This window comes from Schistocerca piceifrons, chromosome 2 (genome assembly GCF_021461385.2).
Source record: "Schistocerca piceifrons isolate TAMUIC-IGC-003096 chromosome 2, iqSchPice1.1, whole genome shotgun sequence".
NCBI classification, from domain to species: domain Eukaryota; kingdom Metazoa; phylum Arthropoda; class Insecta; order Orthoptera; family Acrididae; genus Schistocerca; species Schistocerca piceifrons.
In genome coordinates this window covers 245,838,829-245,862,455 of record NC_060139.1, presented here as the reverse complement: position 1 = coordinate 245,862,455, position 23,627 = coordinate 245,838,829, and the positions used below count along the sequence as shown (strand labels likewise).

Below are 23,627 nucleotides of genomic sequence, written 5' to 3'. Positions count from 1 at the left end.
TATTGCTTGACGTAAATAATTAGCTGTGATCAAATGCATAACAATGTTTTCGTAAATTTGCTGGGAAAGACAAAGTTCACACCACACAGCAAGCGAGGGTTTCAGACGAATGGAGGGACGTCGTGTAAGTTGTTACAGATTTCAGCCGAACGTCAGCCGCACACCATAGCACTTCCTCATTGTCCATACAACAGATACTGGTTTCCCTCACGAAAACTAACGCTCACTCATTTCATTCAAACACAGTAGATTAATAATAGGAAAGGGATATATGAAGCATACAGGTGCAAAAGTCTGAAAGTGAATATTGAGAATAAAACTAGTCATTTCCTTCCGAGAGGCTTAGTACTTTCGCAGACAGGTAGCGGGTGTCAATGTATAAAAGAACGACTTGCAAGAGCAGATAAATATATGAGACGAATCTCGGAATCCCCCCACTCTCTTTGTCTGCCTCCTCCTGCCTCTCACTCTGTCCAGCTCTTCCTCTTCCCTTTTTCTGTCCATCTCCTCTTTCCCCTCTCTCTGCCCATCGCCTACTTCCCCTCTTTCTGTCCATTTCCTCCTTTCCCTCTCTCTCTATCTTCTCCATCGCTCCTCTTTGTCCACCTCTTCCATCCCCTCTCTCTGTCCATCTCCTCCTTTCCTTTTATAGGGTGTCCCATTTATCTTGACCACCCTAAATAACTGTTTGTCCAGATGCAAATTACAAAATGTTTCAAGAAAATGTTCTTTAGCCGTCAGAGGGACATCAATCAGCTTGATTTCCTTCGTTGTAGCTTTGTTTTTTACAAAGATATGAACAGCGGTATGACTTTTTAAAATGGCACCCTGTATTTTTTATTCTTTAATTCGTTTCCTCTCATAAAGACCTCTTCAAAAATATATCAAAGTGTACCATTCACTGAAACAAAACGTTATTAATTACATAACACTGACGTTGACGCTCCCAGCGCTTAGTGCAGGTACTCGGCGTAATGGAACACAGACGCAGACGTTGACAGAGGTCAAATGTAAACATAAGTAAAGTTCACACCCGTCATTCCGTCAACCATCGTCAGCGGAAGAGTTGTGTGAGTAGATTGTACACCAACATGCTACTCATCTTTGGGGAATGTAAGTTAGCAGAACAGTAATTGCAATACTGTTTTCTTACGTACGGGTACATTTAGTATAGTAGTTTAGTCCTGTTAAACACTGTTGTGTAGAGTAGGCATACAGTAAAGGCTGTCGCCGGCCACGGTGGCCGAGCGGTTCTAGGCGCTCCGTCCGGAACCGCGCGACTGCTGCGGTCGCAGGCTCGAATCCTGCCTCGGGCATGGATGTGTGTGATGTCCTTAGGTTAGTTAGGTTTAAGTAGTACTAAGTTCTAGGGGACTGATGACCATATATGTTAAGTCCCATAGTGCTCAGAGCCATTTGAACCATTTGAAGTAAAGGCTGTCCTTCTTACAAACTGCATCGACATAACGTTTCTTTTATTGTTGTTGTTGTTGTTGAAGGTAGGCGAAATGCTATGCAGGCAGCGGAACTGTAAGAGAGCGATATCCTGACAAGAACCCACCTTCCCGACGGATGCTCTCTCGTCTTGTTGCGACGCTTCAGGAAACGGGAAGTTTCAACCCACGACAACGCAATCGTTGTAGCACCCGCATAGACGAAGCTGCCAAAGTTACTGTTCTCGCTTCCGTTGCTATGAATCCACATGTGAGCACACGTCAGCTTGAACAGGAGGTTGGCATCCCTAAAACCAGTGTAGATCGTATTCCTACACGTCACTGGTTCCATCCTTACCATGTACACCTACATCAAGAATTGCATGGGAATGATTTCCAGAATCGTGTACAGTTCTGTCAGTGGGCACAGCAGCAAATCCTCGCCAAACCGAACTTCTTCTCCAATGTTCTGTTTACCGATGTATGTTCCTTCTCAAAGGACAGGTAAATACATGGAACATGCATTGTTTGTCCAGCGACAAACCGACGATGGCTAAGACAGGTGGGACATCAGCGTCAATGGAGAGTTAACGTCTGGTGTGGGATTCTTCGTACTACAATTATTGGCCCTTATTTCATCAACGGTAGTCTAAACGGCCCAGCGTATGCCAGCATCCTCAGAAGAATTCTTCCTCCTTTTCTGGATGAAGTGCTGCTAAGAACAATAATGCATATATGGTATGAACACGATGGATGTCCAGCACATAATGCCCTGCATGCACGTCGTGTTCTGAACCGAAGGTATCCTGCCAGATGGATTGGTCGCGGAGGAACAGTTACTTGACTTCTAGGTCTCCTGATTTAAGTCCTCTGGACTTTTTTCTTTGGGGATGCGTTAAAGACTTGTCTATCGCGATATTCCAACTACTCCAGATGACATGCAAGAACGTATCGTGCTTGCTTGTAATTCTCTTCAGCAAGCAACACTGTAAGTAGTAAATAATTCTTTCATACAACGAGTGCACCAGTCTAACGGTGACCAGGGTCACCACTTTGAGCACCTTTGAATGTTCTGCTCCTGGGCAGTGCTAGAGGAGAGTCAAAATCAATTTTGTGTTATGTTTTTACTTGATTTTCATTTGTTTTCTGACAACTCCAGCAAGTGGACGAGTTTGTGATCCTGGGCTCAAAGTCAGTGTTGTGTTATGTAATTAATAACGTTGTGTTTCAGTGAATGGTACACTGTGATACATTTTTGAAGAAGTTCAAGTGGTTCAAATGGCTCTGAGCACTATGGGACTTAACATCTGTGTTCATCAGTCCCCTAGAACTTAGAACTACTTAAACCTAACTAACCTAAGGACATCACACACATCCATGCCCGAGGCAGGATTCGAACCTGCGACCGTAGCAGTCCCGCGGTTCCGGACTGAGCGCCTAGAACCGCTAGACCACCGCGGCCGGCTTTGAAGAAGTCTTTATGAGAGGAAATGAATTACCAAATAAAAAATTCAGGGTGCCATTTAAAAAAGTCATACCGCTGTTCATATCTTTGTAAAAAACAAAGCTACAACGAATACAATCATGCTGATTGATGTCCCCATGGCGGCTAAAGAACATTTGCTTGAAACATTTTGTAATTTGCTTCTGGACAAACAGTTATTTAGGGTGGTCAAGATAAATGGGACGCCCTGTATATGTTGAACCATATGTTGTACAGTGATAAAACTTTGCAGGTATATTGAGCGACATGCTCTATGCTAAACGTGTGGATGCTCTATGCTAAACGTGTTGCGAATAGAATGGGTAACAAGGAATTATTACATTTGAACATGACGCCATACCTCATGCGACAGTTTTACTGCATGAACATCGAAAATGTAGTGAGGGATGAACTTTTTTCATTTCATTATTATGTGGGTGGAGGGGTTAGCGAGAAAAAGTTCGTGAAGGTTTTAAATTATGTATAAAATTTTTTGCAAGTCAGTAAGTGCTCTCGTTCTGAAATACTGCATCAATAAAATCTTGGTAGGCGGGCGTTGTGGCCTACGCTTCTTTTTCACCCCAACCCCCACCCCTTTGATAAGTATGTGGTGGTTACCCCACAGAGATTCTCTCCAGACGCTAAGACGCGTACCAAGTTTGGTTGAAATCGTTTTAGTGGTTCTAGACTGCTTCGCGAGAACAACATCGTCTTTATACTGAAAGTAAAACATCATGGTTGGAAAGTTATTTTTACTTAAAAATTAAATTTTAGATAAAAATCAAATAAAAATAACTTTCCAACCGTGACTTTTATTTTCAGTATAACCACGAAAATCGGTTGCTATATCAATCAGCCAACAAAGGAGTAGAGTGAATACAATATCGTCTTTTTTCGATGGATCCCATTTAAATTCCACGAGTAGTTCTGTTACATTTTTCCGTAGGCTATACTGGAATATAGGATGCTAGGAGCGGATTTCTGAATTCGGTGGAAGTCTACTGCCGTGCCTATGTGATAAGGACTGCAGTTGGTGGCACTAGTGCCGTGCTGGATACAGATGCGTTGGTTGCTCCGCAGGCGGTGGACGGCGGCGGCGGCCGGGAGGCGGTGCAGGGCGGCCCCGGGGGCGGCCGCGTGCGGCTCTTCTCCTCGGTGGTGACCGGCCTCCGCATGGACACCAACTACACGTTCGAGGTGCGGCCCGCCGCTCCGCAGGGGGCCGCCGCCAAGGCGCGCGGACAGACCATCGCCGTCGCCACCAGGGGCTGTGAGTAGGCGCCGGTCCAGCTGGTACCGTCAAGTGCGGGCAGAAGATTAAGTCAGCCAGCTGAAAGCACGCTAGTCGCTTTGGGACGCACCAGGTGGTGTAGAGCTGGTGACAGGCTGTCACGTGACCTTCCACCACTGACCTAAGCCGCGCAAGTGAAATTTTGGAAATGTGTGGTAAGGTCCTGTGGGACCAAACTGCTGAGGTCATCGGTCCCTAACCTTACACACTACTTAATCTAAATTAAACTAACTTATGCTAAGGACAACACACACACCCATGCCCGAGGGAGGACTCGAACCTCCGAGCCACGCGGACCGTGACAAGGCGCCTAAGACCGCGCGGCTACCCCGCGCGGCCGCGCAAGTGTAATGGTGTGTATGTAGAGCTGTAAAACTACCGTAGACTGTCCTAAGTAAGCGTAGACTACGGTACTTTTCCTAGCAGCATTTGTCAGTAACGATCACAAACGTGTTACCTGTACTTTAGGTGTGTTACACACCTATGGACGTTATCTCATTTCGTTCGCTTTGTTTGGGTATGCGATCAGTGTCTTACAAGGGAACCTCCCCATCGCACCCCCCTCAGATTTAGTTATAAGTCTGCACAGTGGATAGGCCTTGAAAAACTGAACACAGATCAATCGAGAAAACAGGAAGAAGTTGTGTGGAACTATAAAAAAATAAGCAAAATATACAAACTGAGTAGTCCACGCGAACATATGCAACATCAAGGAAAGTGTAAGCTCTGGAGCACCGTGGTCCCGTGGTTAGCGTGAGCAGTTGTGGAACAAGAGGTCCTTGGTTCAAATCTCCCCTCGATAAAAAAATTTTCTTTATTATGGCAAAGTTACGATCTGTCCATTCGTTCAATTACGTCTCTGTTCACTGTAATAAGTTCAGTGTCTGTGCTTTGCGACCGCACCGCGAAACCGTGCGATTAGTAGACGAAAGGACGTGCCTCTCCAATGGGAACAACCGAAAACAGTTGACCGCAAGGTCATAGGTCAAACGGTTCCTCCACAGGAACACATGACAGGAATATGTTGTCGACCCACCTAACTTGTACACTTGGCGAATGGGTAAAAAGATTCTTCTACCTTGCCCGATTTAGGTTTTCTTGTGGATGTGATAATTACTCCTAAAAAAGTGATGAAAACATAAGAGTTTGTCACATAAACTGCAACACATGAATCCAAAAGTCTCACAGTCGCACACTTTTTCCTGTGCTCTGTCAAAACATATGTTTTTAACGTTTTCAAATTTTTCCGTGTGTAGACCGTCAAATCCTGCATATGTCCAAGCAAATCTGAACATGTCCTGGAATTTTCGAGAGCGAAGTTGATTATCGACATAAAAGTTGATTATGTGTGAGTGCCCGAAGTTTGTTAATTGTCTGAAAATAAAAAATTAAACTTTTTGCTCGAACCAGAGACCTCTCGCCCCGCAGCTGCTCACGCTAACTACGGTACCACTGCGCTCCTCAGTTCTAGCTATCCTTGATGTTGCGTATCTTGCGCTTGGACTACTCAGTTTGTACATTTTGCTTATTTTTTTAATAGTCCCACACAACTTCTTCCTGTTTTCTCGATTGATCTGTGTTCAGTTTTTCAAGGCCTATCCACTGTGCCAACTTATAACTAAATCTGAGGGGGGGGGGGGGGGGTGACGGGGAGGTTCCCTTGTTAGTAGACTGCCCTATAAACCGGAAGCAGTGAACGGTCTAGAACAGGCTCATCCAAGAATTGCGCCCGGCGGACGCGCCCGCGCCCCTCGAGCGCTAGGCAGTGTAGTTCAGCGCCCCGTCCGCCACCGTGTGTCGCTACTGTCGCCATAGGAGCGAGAGAGAGAGAGAGAGAGATGGTTCAAATGGCTCTGAGCACTATGCGACTTAACTTCTGAGGTCATCAGTCGCCTAGAACTTAGAACTAATTAAACCTAACTAACCTAAGGACATCACACACATCCATGCCCGAGCCAGGATTCGAACCTGCGACCGCAGCGGTCACGCGGTTCCAGACTGAAGCGCCTTTAACCGCACGGTCACACCAGCCGGCAGAGAGAGAGAGAGAAAGAAAGAAAGAGAGAGCCGCAGAGCGAGTGAGACCGCACAGCACTGCTCTGCGCTCGACTGCCCCGCGGTCAGATCTAACCTAAACAAAACATTCTATCTTAGAATTAATTTTATGTGAGGGATATAGAGTCTCATTCTTACTGTTAGTAGTTACAAGTAAGTATTTTTTGTTATACTTCGTGCTACAATTTTTTGTATCCGTTTTCAGAGTTTAGAAATCGGATCCTTAGTTTGCTGTTTTGTACGTAATAATTTTAACTGACCAAGTTTCAAAACTTATTAAAATAGAATTAAGGTTATAAAGCTCTTTAATTCTTACAGTCAACATTGTTAAATAAGACAATTAACATTTTACACGTTTTTATTTTTCAAGGAAACGATTCTGTCTAATCTTGGTACAATATTCCGTGAGACTGCTAACCTCAAAGAATTGGTCAAATTTTTATCGCCAAGGAATGAACGGTTCTGAGTTTCAGCAAGCTTTAAAAGAGAGAAAAAGCGCTCACAAATATACGTGGAACCAAACTTTGAGAGAACTTTGGCCGCGTGCTTCAGCAAAAGAGAATATTTCTCTCGTGGAAGACAGCTGTAAAAGTCATCCAAAGTTTTACACATAAGAAAGCGGTCCTTCAGGCGGATATGGCACTGTAGGTCAATCAGCTCTAGTTGAAGCACATGTGAGACGTCCTCTGCCCGAAGGGAAAACGGGCGAACAAATACAGGGTTATTACAAATGATTGAAGCGATTTCACAGCTCTACAATAATTTTATTATTTGAGATATTTTCACAATGCTTTGCACACACATATAAAAACTCAAAAAGTTTTTTAGGCATTTACAAATGTTCGATATGTGCCCCTTTAGTGATTCGGCAGACATCAAGCCGATAATCAAGTTCCTCCCACACTGGGCGCAGCATGTCCCCATCAATGAGTTCGAAAGCATCGTTGATGCGAGCTCGCTGTTCTGGCACGTTTCTTGGTAGAGCGGGTTTAAACACTGAATCTTTCACATAACTCCACAAAAAGAAATCGCATGGGGTTAAGTCGGGAGAGCGTGGAGGCCATGACATGAATTGCTGATCATGATCTCCACCACGACCGATCCATCGGTTTTCCAATCTCCTGTTTAAGAAATGCCGAACATCATGATGAAAATGCGGTGGAGCACCATCCTGTTGAAAGATGAAGTCGGCGCTGTCGGTCTCCAGTTGTGGCATGCGCCAATTTTCCAGCATGTCCAGATACACGTGTCCTGTAACGTTTCTTTCGCAGAAGAAAAAGGGGCCGTAAACTTTAAACCGTGAGGCATCCAGAAGCTTTAAACTGCGCATACCATCGCCGAATGGAGTTAGCAGTTGGTGGATCTTTGTTGAACTTCGTCCTGAAGTGTCGTTGCACTGTTATACTGACTGATGTGAGTGCATTTCAAGCACGACATACGCTTTCTCGGCTTCTGTCGCCATTTTGTCTCACTGCGCTCTCGATCGCTCTGGCGGCAGAAACCTGAAGTGCGGCTTCAACCGAACAAAACTTTATGAGTTTTTCTATGTATCTGTAGTGTGTCGTGACCATATGTCAATGAATGGAGCTACAGTGAATTTATGAAATCGCTTAAATCATTTGTAATAGCCCTGTATATCTATCGGCTGGCGTTCGGGCGGTTCGCACGGCCAGCTAAGCGGCACGACTCGGCCGCTGCAGCAACATACGAATTCGCCCGGGGCGCTGCGCTGGCCGCGGCGCGCAGTTTGGACGAGCCTGGTCTAGAAACCTACAGAACACTTTTGTGCAACATTGATATCCCCATGTCCGTTACTGAAAAATAAACGCTATTTGTATGAAAATTGGAATTGTGAATGTTAATTCGGGTCTCGTTCGAAAGTTGTTGATCTACACTCCTGGAAATTGAAATAAGAACACCGTGAATTCATTGTCCCAGGAAGGGGAAACTTTATTGACACATTCCTGGGGTCAGATACATCACATGATCACACTGACAGAACCACAGGCACATAGACACAGGCAACAGAGCATGCACAATGTCGGCACTAGTACAGTGTATATCCACCTTTCGCAGCAATGCAGGCTGCTATTCTCCCATGGAGACGATCGTAGAGATGCTGGATGTAGTCCTGTGGAACGGCTTGCCATGCCATTTCCACCTGGCGCCTCAGTTGGACCAGCGTTCGCGCTGGACGTGCAGACCGCGTGAGACGACGCTTCATCCAGTCCCAAACATGCTCAATGGGGGACAGATCCGGAGATCTTGCTGGCCAGGGTAGTTGACTTACACCTTCTAGAGCACGTTGGGTGGCACGGGATACATGCGGAAGTGCATTGTCCTGTTGGAACAGCAAGTTCCCTTGCCGGTCTAGGAATGGTAGAACGATTGGTTCGATGACGGTTTGGATGTACCGTGCACTATTCAGTGTCCCCTCGACGATCACCAGTGGTGTACGGCCAGTGTAGGATATCGCTCCCCACACCATGATGCCGGGTGTTGGCCCTGTGTGCCTCGGTCGTATGCAGTCCTGATTGTGGCGCTCACCTGCACGGCGCCAAACACGCATACGACCATCATTGGCACCAAGGCAGAAGCGACTCTCATCGCTGAAGACGACACGTCTCCATTCGTCCCTCCATTCACGCCTGTCGCGACACCACTGGAGGCGGGCTGCACGATGTTGGGGCGTGAGCGGAAGACGGCCTAACGGTGTGCGGGACCGTAGCCCAGCTTCATGGAGACGGAAGCGAATGGTCCTCGCCGATACCCCAGGAGCAACAGTGTCCCTAATTTGCTGGGAAGTGGCGGTGCGGTCCCCTACGGCACTGCGTAGGATCCTACGGTCTTGGCGTGCATCCGTGCGTCGCTGCGGTCCGGTCCCAGGTCGACGGGCACGTGCACCTTCCGCCGACCACTGGCGACAACATCGATGTACTGTGGAGACCTCACGCCCCACGTGTTGAGCAATTCGGCGGTACGTCCACCCGGCCTCCCGCATGCCCACTATACGCCCTCGCTCAAAGTCCGTCAACTGCACATACGGTTCACGTCCACGCTGTCGCGGCATGCTACCAGTGTTAAAGACTGCGATGGAGCTCCGTATGCCACGGCAAACTGGCTGACACTGACGGCGGCGGTGCACAAATGCTGCGCAGCTAGCGCCATTCGACGGCCAACACCGCGGTTCCTGGTGTGTCCGCTGTGCCGTGCGTGTGATCATTGCTTGTACAGCCCTCTCGCAGTGTCCTGAGCAAGTATGGTGGGTCTGACACACCGGTGTCAGTGTGTTCTTTTTTCCATTTCCAGGAGTGTATAATGTAAAACAAAGGGATGATGTAGTAAAAATTCTAAAAAAAATCGATACATACTTATCATACAGAGCGATAAAAAACAATTTCCTCAAAATGAAGGTAAAATTAAAGAAAAAAATTTCAGATTGAAGAAAAACGTACCAAACATCGCTTCAATACTTCGACGACTTTATATACAACTTGCTTCTGTTGTTCATAAACAACTTTTGCACTTATCAATAGTAACCGGATTCCATTGCCTTTGATCATCACGAAAAACGTTCTATTAATTATAAAATAATAATAATAATTACATAAACTTCTTATGTTTTTGCATGCAAACTGTACTTGCATTAAAATTAATGCTTTGGTTACATAAAAGCGCAGAAATTTCGCGATCGTCTAATTTTTATTACTTTAAAATATTTTTATATTTTTTAAGGATATAAAATACACAATAGTGTAATACTGAACGATGTGCGGTTCTAATTATGTCAAAACAAACAAACAAAAAGCAAACAGAAGTTGTCAGTTCTCAGTTTCTCTCACACACATTCATGTATGTTTCTTTCCCTACCAATGTCATCCAGTACTACTGGTAATCGTATCATTTACTACGCCATTTATGTACCATAGCAAAACCACCGAACAGTAGTTTTGGAAGAGGACAACTCTATGTGTTTCAGACATGGAATCACCCCAGGCAGGTGGGTCATTACTGAAGACAATTCTACTGCTCAGTTTCATTCTAAGCCTAAAAAGTGTCTGGAGACGCCCTGGACAGCGGCGGGATACTAACCTGACTGGCGCTCAGCCATTATTGACACTTAGAAGGTCATTGTCAGGCATTTCGCGATTATTAATGCTTGTCGAAATATTATTGGTCATAATGCTTTATGAAGTTTTTAAGTAGACTTAATTTATGAGATTACTTCTTACAAGTTATTTAGTAGTTAACAGGGCCCAAGAAAACTCCTTTTCATTAAATTCATTCGTAGTAACAATAAGCTTTAGCCGCTGCTGCTGCATGCTGTTGCGAATTGCTATAAGCCACGTGGAAAAAGACAGTCATCTAAAGAGGTGAGTGCAAAACCTACGGCCAAAACAGTGACACTGACACGCCACAACATATGATATACGCTAATCCACTAAATTCTGTTGGACAAGCCAGATTCAGTATAACTTGTAAATTCTTATTCAAATACGCAGTCAGATATCTTAGGTATTCATTGTTACAGGTTCATTTGTTCCTGCAGTTTTTCATATTCAAATACGCACTCAGATAGCTTATCCGAAGGTTAGTTTTAAGTTTTCCAGTTAGCGATCTGTTGAGGGCTTAAATGACAGTGAAAATGACACTCATACAACACGCACATAGCGATATGCAGGTTAGTTTCATATTACTGATACCTCAGGTTGCTTATCTAGTCCATTTTTAGAGATGAACTTAGGCTCGATTATTGCAAACTCAGGCTAACAATTACGAGCGTAACCCTACAATGGGGCCTTACGCTATGCTGGCGAATTTTATCTTGAATTCCATCTTCAAGCGTAGTTAAGCCATCTAAATCTCTACTTGCCATATAAATTAAATTAGGTCTTGAGTGTGGAAAGATCTGCCATCACCGACCTGAGGGCAGCGTGACACGTCTTCTGTCTCGGATCTCTCGACCAACGCTACTGAAATTTTACTCTCGCAGTCATACCTCGTGTCACAACAATGCTTAGAGTCGTCCTCCCATGTTTCGCCCTCAGATTGTTGCTATCGATATCTAAATGCTTACTTATTTCCATAGAGAATCGTAGAATCTTACGCAGTGCGAAGAACAGCCGTAAGTTGGCTATGTTGTTTTCGATACTAGTGTAATATTTAATCAATGTAATGGAGAGTTCTGACACACTCCTTACAGTGTGTAAATTAAATGTCGTAGTGCATATTTATATAACGTTATATTACAAAAAGTGCTAAAGGTGCACAATGTTGCCCAGTTTTACTGCATTTGAAAAATTACGTTTAAGATCTTAATAACGTTCTGGTTCAGAAACAGCCATCGCCCGAAACGGACAGCAGTAAACAAAGTACACTCCTGGAAATTGAAATAAGAACACCGTGAATTCATTGTCCCAGGAAGGGGAAACTTTATTGACACATTCCTGGGGTCAGATACATCACATGATCACACTGACAGAACCACAGGCACATAGACACAGGCAACAGAGCATGCACAATGTCGGCACTAGTACAGTGTATATCCACCTTTCGCAGCAATGCAGGCAGCTTTTCTCCCATGGAGACGATCGTAGAGATGCTGGATGTAGTCCTGTGGAACGGCTTGCCATGCCATTTTCACCTGGCGCCTCAGTTGGACCAGCGTTCGTGCTGGACGTGCAGACCGCGTGAGACGACGCTCCATCCAGTCCCAAACATGCTCAATGGGGGACAGATCCGGAGATCTTGCTGGCCAGGGTAGTTGACTTACACCTTCTAGAGCACGTTGGGTGGCACGGGATACATGCGGAAGTGCATTGTCCTGTTGGAACAGCAAGTTCCCTTGCCGGTCTAGGAATGGTAGAACGATTGGTTCGATGACGGTTTGGATGTACCGTGCACTATTCAGTGTCCCCTCGACGATCACCAGTGGTGTACGGCCAGTGTAGGAGATCGCTCCCCACACCATGACGCCGGGTGTTGGCCCTGTGTGCCTCGGTCGTATGCAGTCCTGATTGTGGCGCTCACCTGCACGGCGCCAAACACGCATACGACCATCATTGGCACCAAGGCAGAAGCGACTCTCATCGCTGAAGACGACACGTCTCCATTCGTCCCTCCATTCACGCCTGTCGCGACACCACTGGAGGCGGGCTGCACGATGTTGGGGCGTGAGCGGAAGACGGCCTAACGGTGTGCGGGACCGTAGCCCAGCTTCATGGAGACGGTTGCGAATGGTCCTCGCCGATACCCCAGGAGCAACAGTGTCCCTAATTTGCTGGGAAGTGGCGGTGCGGTCCCCTACGGCACTGCGTAGGATCCTACGGTCTTGGCGTGCATCCGTGCGTCGCTGCGGTCCGGTCCCAGGTCGACGGGCACGTGCACCTTCCGCCGACCACTGGCGACAATATCGATGTACTGTGGAGACCTCACGCCCCACGTGTTGAGTAATTCGGCGGTACGTCCACCCGGCCTCCCGCATGCCCACTATACGCCCTCGCTCAAAGTCCGTCAACTGCACATACGGTTCACGTCCACGCTGTCGCGGCATGCTACCAGTGTTAAAGACTGCGATGGAGCTCCGTATGCTACGGCAAACTGGCTGACACTGACGGCGGCGGTGCACAAATGCTGCGCAGCTAGCGCCATTCGACGGCCAACACCGCGGTTCCTGGTGTGTCCGCTGTGCCGTGTGTGTGATCATTGCTTGTACAGCCCTCTCGCAGTGTCCGGAGCAAGTATGGTGGGTCTGACACACCGGTGTCAATGTGTTCTTTTTTCCATTTCCAGGAGTGTATATAAAAGCGTCTCCAATGTAACATTAGTTTATTAGGTTGCATTCAATAAAATTATTGTAATTATTCTTCGTGAGAGACCTTCCTTTTTTATATCAACCCGCGAGAATAGGTATAAATTAAATACTATAAATTTCGACAGGGTGTTCGTAAATTCCCGTTACAAACTTCTAGGGCTTGAGGAGGGGAGTGAGTACATAATATCTAGAATCAGAACACATATACGGAAACGTATCGTTCCCGTTCTACGACGGTTTCAGGTCAGATGTGTAACGCGTCCACGTGTGCTGAGTAAAAGACAGAAGTCTCAGAGCTGCTTCTCCTGGTGCGCAACAGGGTAGAGAGGATGACGTGTACTACGTCAGATGGCCACCTGATGTTACTTAACGTATGAAAAGTTCGATTTACAAGACTCCTGTAGAGACAGGAGAAGATGTGCTGACACAAGTTCTGGCCACTGTTCTAAAAATTGAAGAGACACCTGGTGGGATGAAGAGTGAGTACCGGAACATGCTTCGTAACTACAATGTCTGTAACAATGTGGTCTCCACATCGAGCCGCTGTTGTAGTGCATCAGTATTGTTCTGAGCGTACAGTATGTACAATAAGCTGTTTTTTTGTTTGGAATAATGTAGACACGTAATGTTTATGTGTTAATGCAAACAAATGTGCTTAAGTGATAAATGGATGTTACGTTATGTTTCCTTCCGAATATTTACCTAACAATTGTACTGCCTCACGACTAATTCTTTTCCTCAAGCAGAAGTGGGCGAGTTAAACATCTGCAGTGAAACCGACGTAGAACGGAAACGGTACTTTTCCGGACATGGGATCCTATTCAAAATATTCTGCACTCTCTCCTTTCTATAAGACCTAGAAGTTTGTAAGGGGAATTTCCGAACACCCTGTATAAACACTGTCTTTAGATATTTCAATGGCTGCCAACATGGTTCATTTGAGTATTTCTGTGTATGCTGGTCTGCAGCCTCAAGAAATTTTACGAAAAGCATGCTAATAAAATAATGACCCACCAAAGCTGTTTTTTTTTTATGTACTGCTACCTATTTCGAGCGATGGCTTATCCTCGAGCGGTATATTATAAAATCTTAAACGTTGTATTTGAAATGTAATGTACTTTTGCTTAGTCATATTTGAACGTGCTTGTTATATTATCGGCGACAGATAATTCAAAACCAATTATCTGTAGCGTACCGCTAGAGAATGAGCCATCGCTATAAAGTGGTAGCAGTAAATAACATATAAAAGAGGAACTATGGTGGGTCGATATTACATTAGGTATTACATTAGTATGCATTTCATACAATGGTTGCATTTAGTGTTTGTCATTGATCTTTCTTCCCTTTAGCGATCCACAAAAATATAAATTAAACATCATAAAATTCCTGAAGTATAGTAGTCCGATGTGTATGATGGGTATTAATCGTTTACATGTGACCGAGCAGAACAGTATTGTAGTATCCGATGCACGGTCTGACACAGTACTGTAATAGCCGATACACGGCCTAATTCGTCACGACTTCCGTGATGGACGTCAGTGGTTGAGCGTCACTCTAGAATATAAATTAAACATCATAAATTTCCTGATGTAATCCGATGTGTATTATGGGTATATTTCGTCTAGATGTGACCGTGCAAAACAGTATTGTACGAGGGTCATTCCAAAAGAAAGGCACACTATTTTTGTAAAAATACAGTTTTCATTCTGCATGTGCGAAAGTTTTACAGTGTGTAGATACATCCTTATCGTTTGTTTTCAAACTTAGGTCAACCTGTTCCCGTGAGTGGCGCCGTCACAGCATGTCTTCAAGATGGCTGCTACACTTGACGTTCGTCAGAAGCAACGTGCTGTCATAGAATTCCTGTGCTGTGAAAACGAGACAATGGGAAACATCCACAAGAGGTTGAAAAAGATGTATGGAGATACTGCGGTCGATCGCAGTACAGTTAGTGGGTGGGCAAGCAGGTTACTTGATGAAAGCGGGCACGGCAATATTGAGGATTGTCCTCGCAGCGGCAGGCCTCGTACTGCACACACTCCAGACAATGTGCAGAGAGTTAACGAATTGGTGACTACTGACAGACGTATCACAGTGAACGAATTGTCACGTTACATTGGGATAGCGGAAAGAAGTGTCTGCAGAATACTGAAAGTGTTGGCGTTAAAAAAGGTTTGTGCCAGGTGGGTTCCCAGGATGTTGACAGGGCTAACAAAGAAACAAGAAAAACAGTATGCAGCGAACTTTTGGAACAGTACGAGAATGGTGGAGATGAATTTCTTGGAAGAATTGTGACAGGTGATGAAACATGGCTGCATCATTTTTCACCAGAGACGAAGAGGCAATCAACGGAGTGGCATCACGCAAATTCACGGAAGAAAAAAATTCAAAACCACACCTTACGCTGGAAAAGTTATGGCTACGGTGTTTTTCGATTCTGAGGGGCCGGCCGGAGTGGCCGAACGGTTCTAGGAGCAACAGTCTGGAGCCGCGCGACCGCTACGGTCGCAGGTTCGAATCAGGTGTTCCCCAGGGAAGCGTCCTGGGGCCTCTGCTGTTCCTGATCTATATAAATGACCTGGGTGACAATCTGAGCAGTTCTCTTAGGTTTTTCGCAGATGATGCTGTAATTTACCATCTAGTAAGGTCATCCAAAGACCAGTATCAGTTGCAAAGCGATTTAGAAAAGATTGCTGTATGCTGTGGCAAGTGGCAGTTGACGCTAAATAACGAAAAGTGTGAGGTGATCCACATGAGTTCCAAAAGAAATCCGTTGGAATTCGATTACTCGATAAATAGTACTAATCTCAAGGCTGTCAATTCAACTAAGTACCTGGGTGTAAAAATTACGAACTTCAGTTGGAAAGTCCACATAGATAATATTGTGGGGAAGGCCAGCCAAAGGTTGCGTTTCATTGACAGGGCACTTAGAAGATGCAACAAGTCCACTAAAGAGACAGCTTACACTACACTCGTTCGTCCTCTGTTAGAATATTGCTGCGCTGTGTAGGATCCTTACCAGGTGGGATTGACGGATGACATCGAAAGGGTGCAAAAAAGGGCAGCTCGTTTTGCATTATCACGTAGTAGGGGAGAGAGTGTGGCAGATATGATACGCGAGTTGGGTTGGAAGTCATTAAAGCAAAGACGTTTTTCGTCGCGGCGAGATCTATTTACGAAAATTCAGTCACCAACTTTCTCTTCCGAATGCGAAAATATTTTGTTGAGCCCAACCTACATAGGTAGGAATGATCATCAAAAATAAAATAAGAGAGATCAGAGCTCGAAAAGAAAGGTTTAGGTGTTCGTTTTTCCCGCGCGCTGTTGGGTAGTGGAATGGTTAAGAGATAGTATGATTGTTGTTCGATGAACCCTCTGCCAAGCACTGAAATGTGAATTGCAGAGTAATCATGTAGATGTAGATGTGTGTGATGTCCTTAGGTTAGCTAGGTTTAAGTAGTTCTAAGTTCTAGGGGACTGATGACCTCAGAAGTTAAGTCCCATAGTGCTCAGAGCCATTTGAACCATTTGATTCCGAGGGACTCTTGCTTGTGGACATCATGTCAAGTGGAACCACCATAAATTCTGATGCATATGTGACGACACTGAAGAAACTTCAAGATAGACTGAGTCTTGTTCGACCACATCGGCAAAAGCAGTATGTTTTGCTGTTGCGCGACAATGCACGGCCACAAGTCAGTCAAAAAAACCATGGACGCGATCACAAAACTCGGATGGGCAACACTGAAACACCCGCCTTACAGTCCATGTGACTATCATCTCTTTGGGAAACTGAAAGACTCTCTTCGTGGAACAAGGTTTGAAGATGATGGCTCCCTTGTGCACGCTGCCCAACAGTGGCTCCAACAGGTTGGTCCAGTATTTTACCGTGCGGATACACAGGCGCTGGTTCCAAGATGGCGTAAGGCAGTTGGGAGGGATGAAAAGTATGTGGAGAAATGAAAATATCGTTCCTAAAGGATGTATCTACACACTGTAAAACTTTAAAACATGTAGAATAAAAGATGGATTTAAAAAAAATAGCGTGCTTTTCTTTTGGAGTGATTCTCGTAGTTTCCAATACACGGTCTAGTACAGTATTGTCATTTCCGATACACAGTCTAAATCAGTGATTCCCAAAGTGATCGATAACGACCCCTTGAGATCGATATCGGTTTCCTAGGGGTCGACATAAACGAAAACTGATTTTGGGGGTCGACGAGGTCTAAAAATCGAGCGCTATTAAATTAACACAAGTTCTTATTTAAAACTTTTAGGATAGGTAGGTACTGTATTGTTTATGTTGTGTTACGTGTACTAAGAATAATTAATATTTTTGTAGGAAATAGCATTGTTGTAGTAATGTAAAGTCTCAAGTTCGTACAAGATGAAAAACTTTTACTATTTAGCGAGCTTGCACTTAGGTTGAAAGTTCATTTGCGTTCTGAAATTCGTTGGAGTTTGAACGATAATAACTCGTATAAGTACTCATTTATTTCAAGAGATTACAAAGTTATTACATAGCTAAATTAAGTGAAGTAAAGTGACTGAAAAAGTGGTAACACAACATACAACATATTTTAAATAGGTAGGTATAAAAGTATTTGTAAAAATTACTTACACTTAAGTTGTTAATTAGGTAGGTACCTAAACTTTGAAGTGTTCAGTTTGCTTTGGTTTTCGTTCTTATGCTGATAGGTACCTACTTACCTAATACGAATGTTCTATACCTAATTACCTACTATAGTTTCTTACCCAATATAGGTATCCAAGTAAGTCAGTAATACCTAACAATAATCCATTACCTGGGTGTGATAAAAATAAGATAGTGTGCAAATTTAAAAGTTTAATATTGTTTTTTATTTAGGTAGTTTTTTATTTGCAGGATTACTGATAGTTTTATGATGGCGGACACGAAAAAAAATGCAGACAATACAGTTAGGACAACTTGAACTTCGGATTTATTGACCTAAGTCAGAATGAAAAATAACACTCTGTAGCAGCTGTTTTAAGTTAGCGGACCATTATAAATAACGGGGTTGATCTTAAAAGTAGGTAATTTGGCCATGGGGGTCTGAGGTAACAGTTCATTTTGGAAAAGGGGTCACTTGTCCAAAATAGTTTGGGGATCCCTGGTCTAAATCGTTACGAATTCTATGATGGACGTCGGTGATTGAGAGTCTAGCACCAGTTCTACATCATTTGCATCGTTCCAAAGTGACCAGTGTTCTTTTTTTACTCTTTTTTCAAGAAGTGGTTAAATAATATTTTGTCAACAAAACGCGGGGCGTTTGCGGCGCAGTCTCGGCGCGCGCGACGCTGTGCCTGCCCGAGGCGAGCGAGGTGGAGGTGGTGACGGGCCCGCACTTCGGCGGCCGCGTCGCGGCGGAGGGCGCCGCCGGGTCGCGGTGCTCGCTGGACGGCGACGCCCGCAGCGCGCGCGCCGTCTACGTGCTGCGCGTGGACCACGCGGCGTGCGGCGGCGCGCGCAACGCCACCGCCGTCACCACCTACGTCACCGTGCAGGAGAGCGCCGCCATACTGACGCACTCGACGCGCCGCTTCCTCGTCATCTGCTCCTTCCAGCCGGACACGCTCACCGTCAGGGCCGGGTGCGTCCTTACCACTGGCCACTTGCTGGGGCCTTGCATCACCTCCACATCTACCTGTGTTCATTTGAAATGGCATTAATACGAGCCCCTAATAATAACGCACAATCCGAAATCCGTAACTTCTGTGGGTAAAATCTCTCCTTTGGCTTTTTTTTTTTTACTTATACCTTTTTCACTTATACTTTTTTTTTTACTTATACTTAGCATGGAAATGGAAGAGGATGTAGATGAAGATGAAATGGGAGATACGATACTGCATGAAGAGTTTGACAGAGCACTGAAAGACCTGAGTCGATACAAGGCCCCGGGAGTAGACAACATTCCATTAGAAATACTGACGGCCTTGGGAGAGCCAGTCCTGACAAACCTCTATCATCTGGTGAGCAAGATGTATGAGACAGGCGAAATACCCTCAGACTTCAAGAAGAATATAATAATTCCGATCCCAAAGAAAGCAGGTGCTGACTAGAGATGGGGGATCCGCTCCTGAACTGATTCATAGAGTTGAATCTTTCAAGGGAGTGAACAATCAGTGATTCAGAAAAAAAGAACGGTAGCTCCAAACGTTTCCCCCAGCAGAGAAAGAGAGAGAGAGAGACAGAGCATATCAGCGGGGCATCTGGTGAGCACTCTACACGCCACACAACACAGCCAGCGCGGCCTCTGCCCTGCTTCTACCTTGGCTGCCTGCATTGTGCAGTGCCCCATTGGATTTTGTGTTTCACATATGCCGTGCCATCTCTGTGCTTCCTCTGCCGCGTGCAGTGTCTGGCGCAGTTTAACTTACAAGGGGAGGCCGCCAATTGTGAAATTCAGATTCGATTCATACTGCGCATAATAAAAACTCATGACCAGAGGTGTAATGTGGCAAAGCACCGAGATGCACTTCTCAGCCGTTGTCGAGAAAATCGACAGTTAAAAGAAACAGTTGCGGTGAAATACTCTGTACGATTTGTAGTTTCCGACAGCGTCGTGGCGCAGCAGTAAGCGCTCGGGTTCCCAATCTGGAGGTCGCCGGATCGAATCCCGCGTCACGCAACTTATTTTTTAGTATTTGTTTTTTGTAATTCAAATATATACACACACACACACACACACACACACACACACACACACATATATATATATATATATATATATATATATAATTCCCGGAAATCAGTTGCAACAATTATGCATATAATAAGTTGTTGAAAGTCGTTTGTCGTGGAAAAACTGGCGACTTCGAACATCATTACGTTTTCCGCAAACAAAGTTGTATTTCACAAATGTTATTAATTGTCTTCATAATGTTTACCGCGTATAGTTAACGGAAGACGTAGAAACGATATTCCGAAACGAATACGTAAAGTGTAAGTCAAACGTTTGAATTAGAATAGAATTTTTAATCGAGCGAAACCGTGATATCAACGCCAGAGACGATTGTATAAAAATCCAATCCATCGTCCACCACCAATCGTCTTCTCCGATTTTTGTCGCGTGGTATGCATCAAACCTGACGAACGATACAACGATTCTTCAGAATGTCAGTCAGGTGTGTTTCCCAACAGATAATTTAAAAAACAATTGTTCTTGCAAAAACGCATCGTTTATCAGATGTGCTCGATGTGCTGTTTTCTGCTTTCCATGTTTCTATGATAACTATCACTCTGGTTGGTGCGACACTCCACCTACTTCTTGTCACTAATTGTTAATTATGTGCGAGTGTATACCAAACTTTTCAATAAATTGTATCCACTTGAATATTATTTGTGATATTGTGTTTTATTTCAAGTATTATTTTTCCACGACAAACGACTTTCAACAATTTGCAACTGATATATATATATATATATATATATATATATATATATATATATATATATATATATATATATATATATATATATTGAATTACAAAAAACAAATGATGCGCCACGACGCTGTAGGAAATGGTTAATTGTAGAGAGTATTTCACTGCAACAGTTTCTTTTAACTGTCGATTTTTCTCGACAACGGCTGAGAAGTGCATCTTGGTGCTTTGCCACATTACACCTCTGGCCATGAGTTTTTATTATGCGCAGTATGAATCGAATCTGAATTTCACAATTGGCGGCCTCCCCTTGTTAGCATCGCACTCCGTCCTGCTCTCTGGGCAGTTGATGCGAGCAACAGGACAGAGAGCCTCCTAGCGGAGAACATAAGAACTACTTGCAACAACCTGCTCGCAAGAGAACGGACGATTTGTCTCGGAGCGGGTGACTGGTGGCCGTTCACCGCTCCCCCCACCCTTGGAACTCGCCCGCTCAACGCTCATCCCACCGTTCTCGACTCTAGCCAGAGCGTTGAGCAAAGCAACTCAGGTGTCACTCTGGTCTCTGCGGTCTTAGCTCACGCAGTAATACAGCTCGCGGCTCAACCGGCTCGACCTGCTTGACTCAGCGCCTCTGCATCAGAGTTCGTCTCTACTGGATATTGTTCTTCGTAGTAATACCGCTATGTATATTACATTATTATGTTATGTATACATCATTTGTTTTTATTTTATTTTTATTTGTTTAAACTGATCACATTAGGTTCCTGGCGACTCCTCTTACTATAGGATTTTTATTACGGACACTCGAATTTACGCTTTAATCACGAGCGAACCGATAAACGTATCACAAAATGTGATACACCAATACTTTCCTTGTTTTATTCTGCGTAAGGCTATATGCAGCACTTTAGTCTTACAGTCAAATTTATATTTTTTTTTCTTATTCTGGTACGGATTTTGCGATTTTAGGCGTCTCACAAGGAAACGTTCACTTTAAAAATATATGGCTTGCGATGTATTTGTACGAGGTTAATGAAATTTTGATAGTTTATAGCCAAATATATTGTTAATGCAAATCTCAAGTTACAACATTTTCCGATCACCCAAAAAAGCACGATAGTGCAAAATAAATCAATAATCAAAAACTTTGTTGTATCATGGAAATTTCAATAAACAATACAAAATTCTTACTCATTATCTATGTTACTTCAAAATAGGATCTAATAAGATCAAAATACAGGTATAGTACTGGAATAAACCAAGTTTAAAGGGCAATGTGCCTTCCATTTATTTTCTATTGTGAATGAGTGGTGAGTCATGAAAAAGAGCTAGTTCATTTCAGGGAGTGAACAGTTCTGATCCGATCTCTGAAAAGAACAGTTTTGCCCATCTCTAGTGCTGACACATGTGAAAATTACCGAACAATCAGTTTAATAAGTCACGGATGCAAAATACTAACGCGTATTCTCTACAGACGAATGGAAAAACTGGTAGAAACTGACCTTGGGGAAGATCAGAATATGTGAGGCAATACTGACCCTACGACTTATCTTAGAAACTAGATTAAGGAAAGGCAAACCTACGTTTCTAGCATTTGTAGACTTAGAGAAAGCTTTTGACAATGTTGACTCTCTTTCTAATTCTAAAGGTGGCAGGGGTAAAATATAGGGAGCGAAAGGCTATTTACAATTTGTACAGAAACCAGATGGCAGTTATAAGAGTCGAGGGGCACGAAAGGGAAGCAGTGGTTGGGAAGGGAGTGAGACAGGGTTGTAGCATATCCCCGATGTTATTCAATCTGTATATTGAGCAAGCAGTGAAGGAAACAAAAGAAAAATTCGGAGTAGGTATTAAAATCCATGGAGAAGAAGTAAAAACTTTGAGGTTCGCCGATGACATTGTAATTCTGTCAGAGACAGCAAAGGACTTTGAAGAGCAGTTGAACGGAATGGACAGTGTCATGAAAGGAGGGTATAAGATGAACATCAACAAAAGTAAAACGAGGATAATGCAATGTAGACGAATTAAGTTGGCTGATGCTCAGGGAATTAGATTAGGAAATGAGATACTTAAAGTAGTATATGAGTTTTGCTATTTGGGGAGCAAAATAACTGATGATGGTCGAAGTAGAGAGGATATAAAATGTAGACTGGCAATGGCAATGAAAGCGATTCTGAAGAAGAGAAATTTGTTAACATCGAGTATTGATTTAAGTGTCAGGAAGTCGTTTCTAAAAGTATTTGTATGGAGCGTAGCCATATATGGAAGTGAAACATGGACGATAACTAGTTTGGACAAGAAGAGAATAGAAGCTTTCGAAATGTGCTGCTACAGAATAACGCTGAAGATTAAATGGGTAGATCATTTAACTAATGAGGAGGTATTGAATAGGATTGGGAAGAAGAGAAGTTTGTGGCACAACTTAACTAGAAGAAGGGATCGGTTGGTAGGATATGTTCTGAGGCATCAAGGAATCACCAGTTTAGTATTGGAGGGCAGCGTGGAGGGTAAAAATCGTAGAGGGAGACAAAGAGATGAATACACTGAACAGATTCAGAAAGATGTAGGTTGCAGTAGGTACTGGCAGATGAAGAAGCTTGCACAGGATAGAGTAGCATGGAGAGTTGCATCAAACCAGTCTCAGGACTGAAGACCACAACATCAACAACATACTTATGGGACTTAACTGCTAACGTCATCAGTCCCTAAGCTTACATACTACTTAACCTAAATTATCCTACGTACAAACACACACACCCACGCCCGAGGGAGGACTCGAACCTCCGCCGGGACCAGCCGCGCAGGCCATGACTGCAGCGCCCAGACCGCTCGGCTAATCCCGCGCGGCAACATCAGTCCCCTAGACTTAGAACTACTACTCTAACCCACTGGACCTGACGGGATACCAATTCGATTCTACACAGAGTACGCGAAAGAACTTGCCCCCCTTCTAACAGCCGTGTACCGCAAGTCTCTAGAAGAACGGAAGGTTCCAAATGATTGGAAAAGAGCACAGGTAGTCCCAGTCTTCAAGAAGGGTCGTCGAGCAGATGCGCAAAACTATAGACCTATATCTCTCACGTCGATCTGTTGTAGAATTTTAGAACATGTTTTTTGCTCGCGTATCATGTCGTTTCTGGAAAC

The 23,627-nt window shown here is 44.2% G+C and overlaps 1 protein-coding gene across 1 annotated transcript in view; it reads left to right on the top strand.

Moving 5' to 3' along the window:
- Positions 1-23,627, top strand: part of LOC124776468 — a 266,406-nt gene that overhangs the window by 199,018 nt on the left and 43,761 nt on the right. Inside the window, exons 3-4 of the mRNA XM_047251481.1 lie at positions 3,997-4,186; positions 18,379-18,688. Of these exons, the coding sequence (XP_047107437.1) occupies positions 3,997-4,186; positions 18,379-18,688 (500 nt within the window). The remainder of the gene's footprint in view (positions 1-3,996; positions 4,187-18,378; positions 18,689-23,627) is intronic.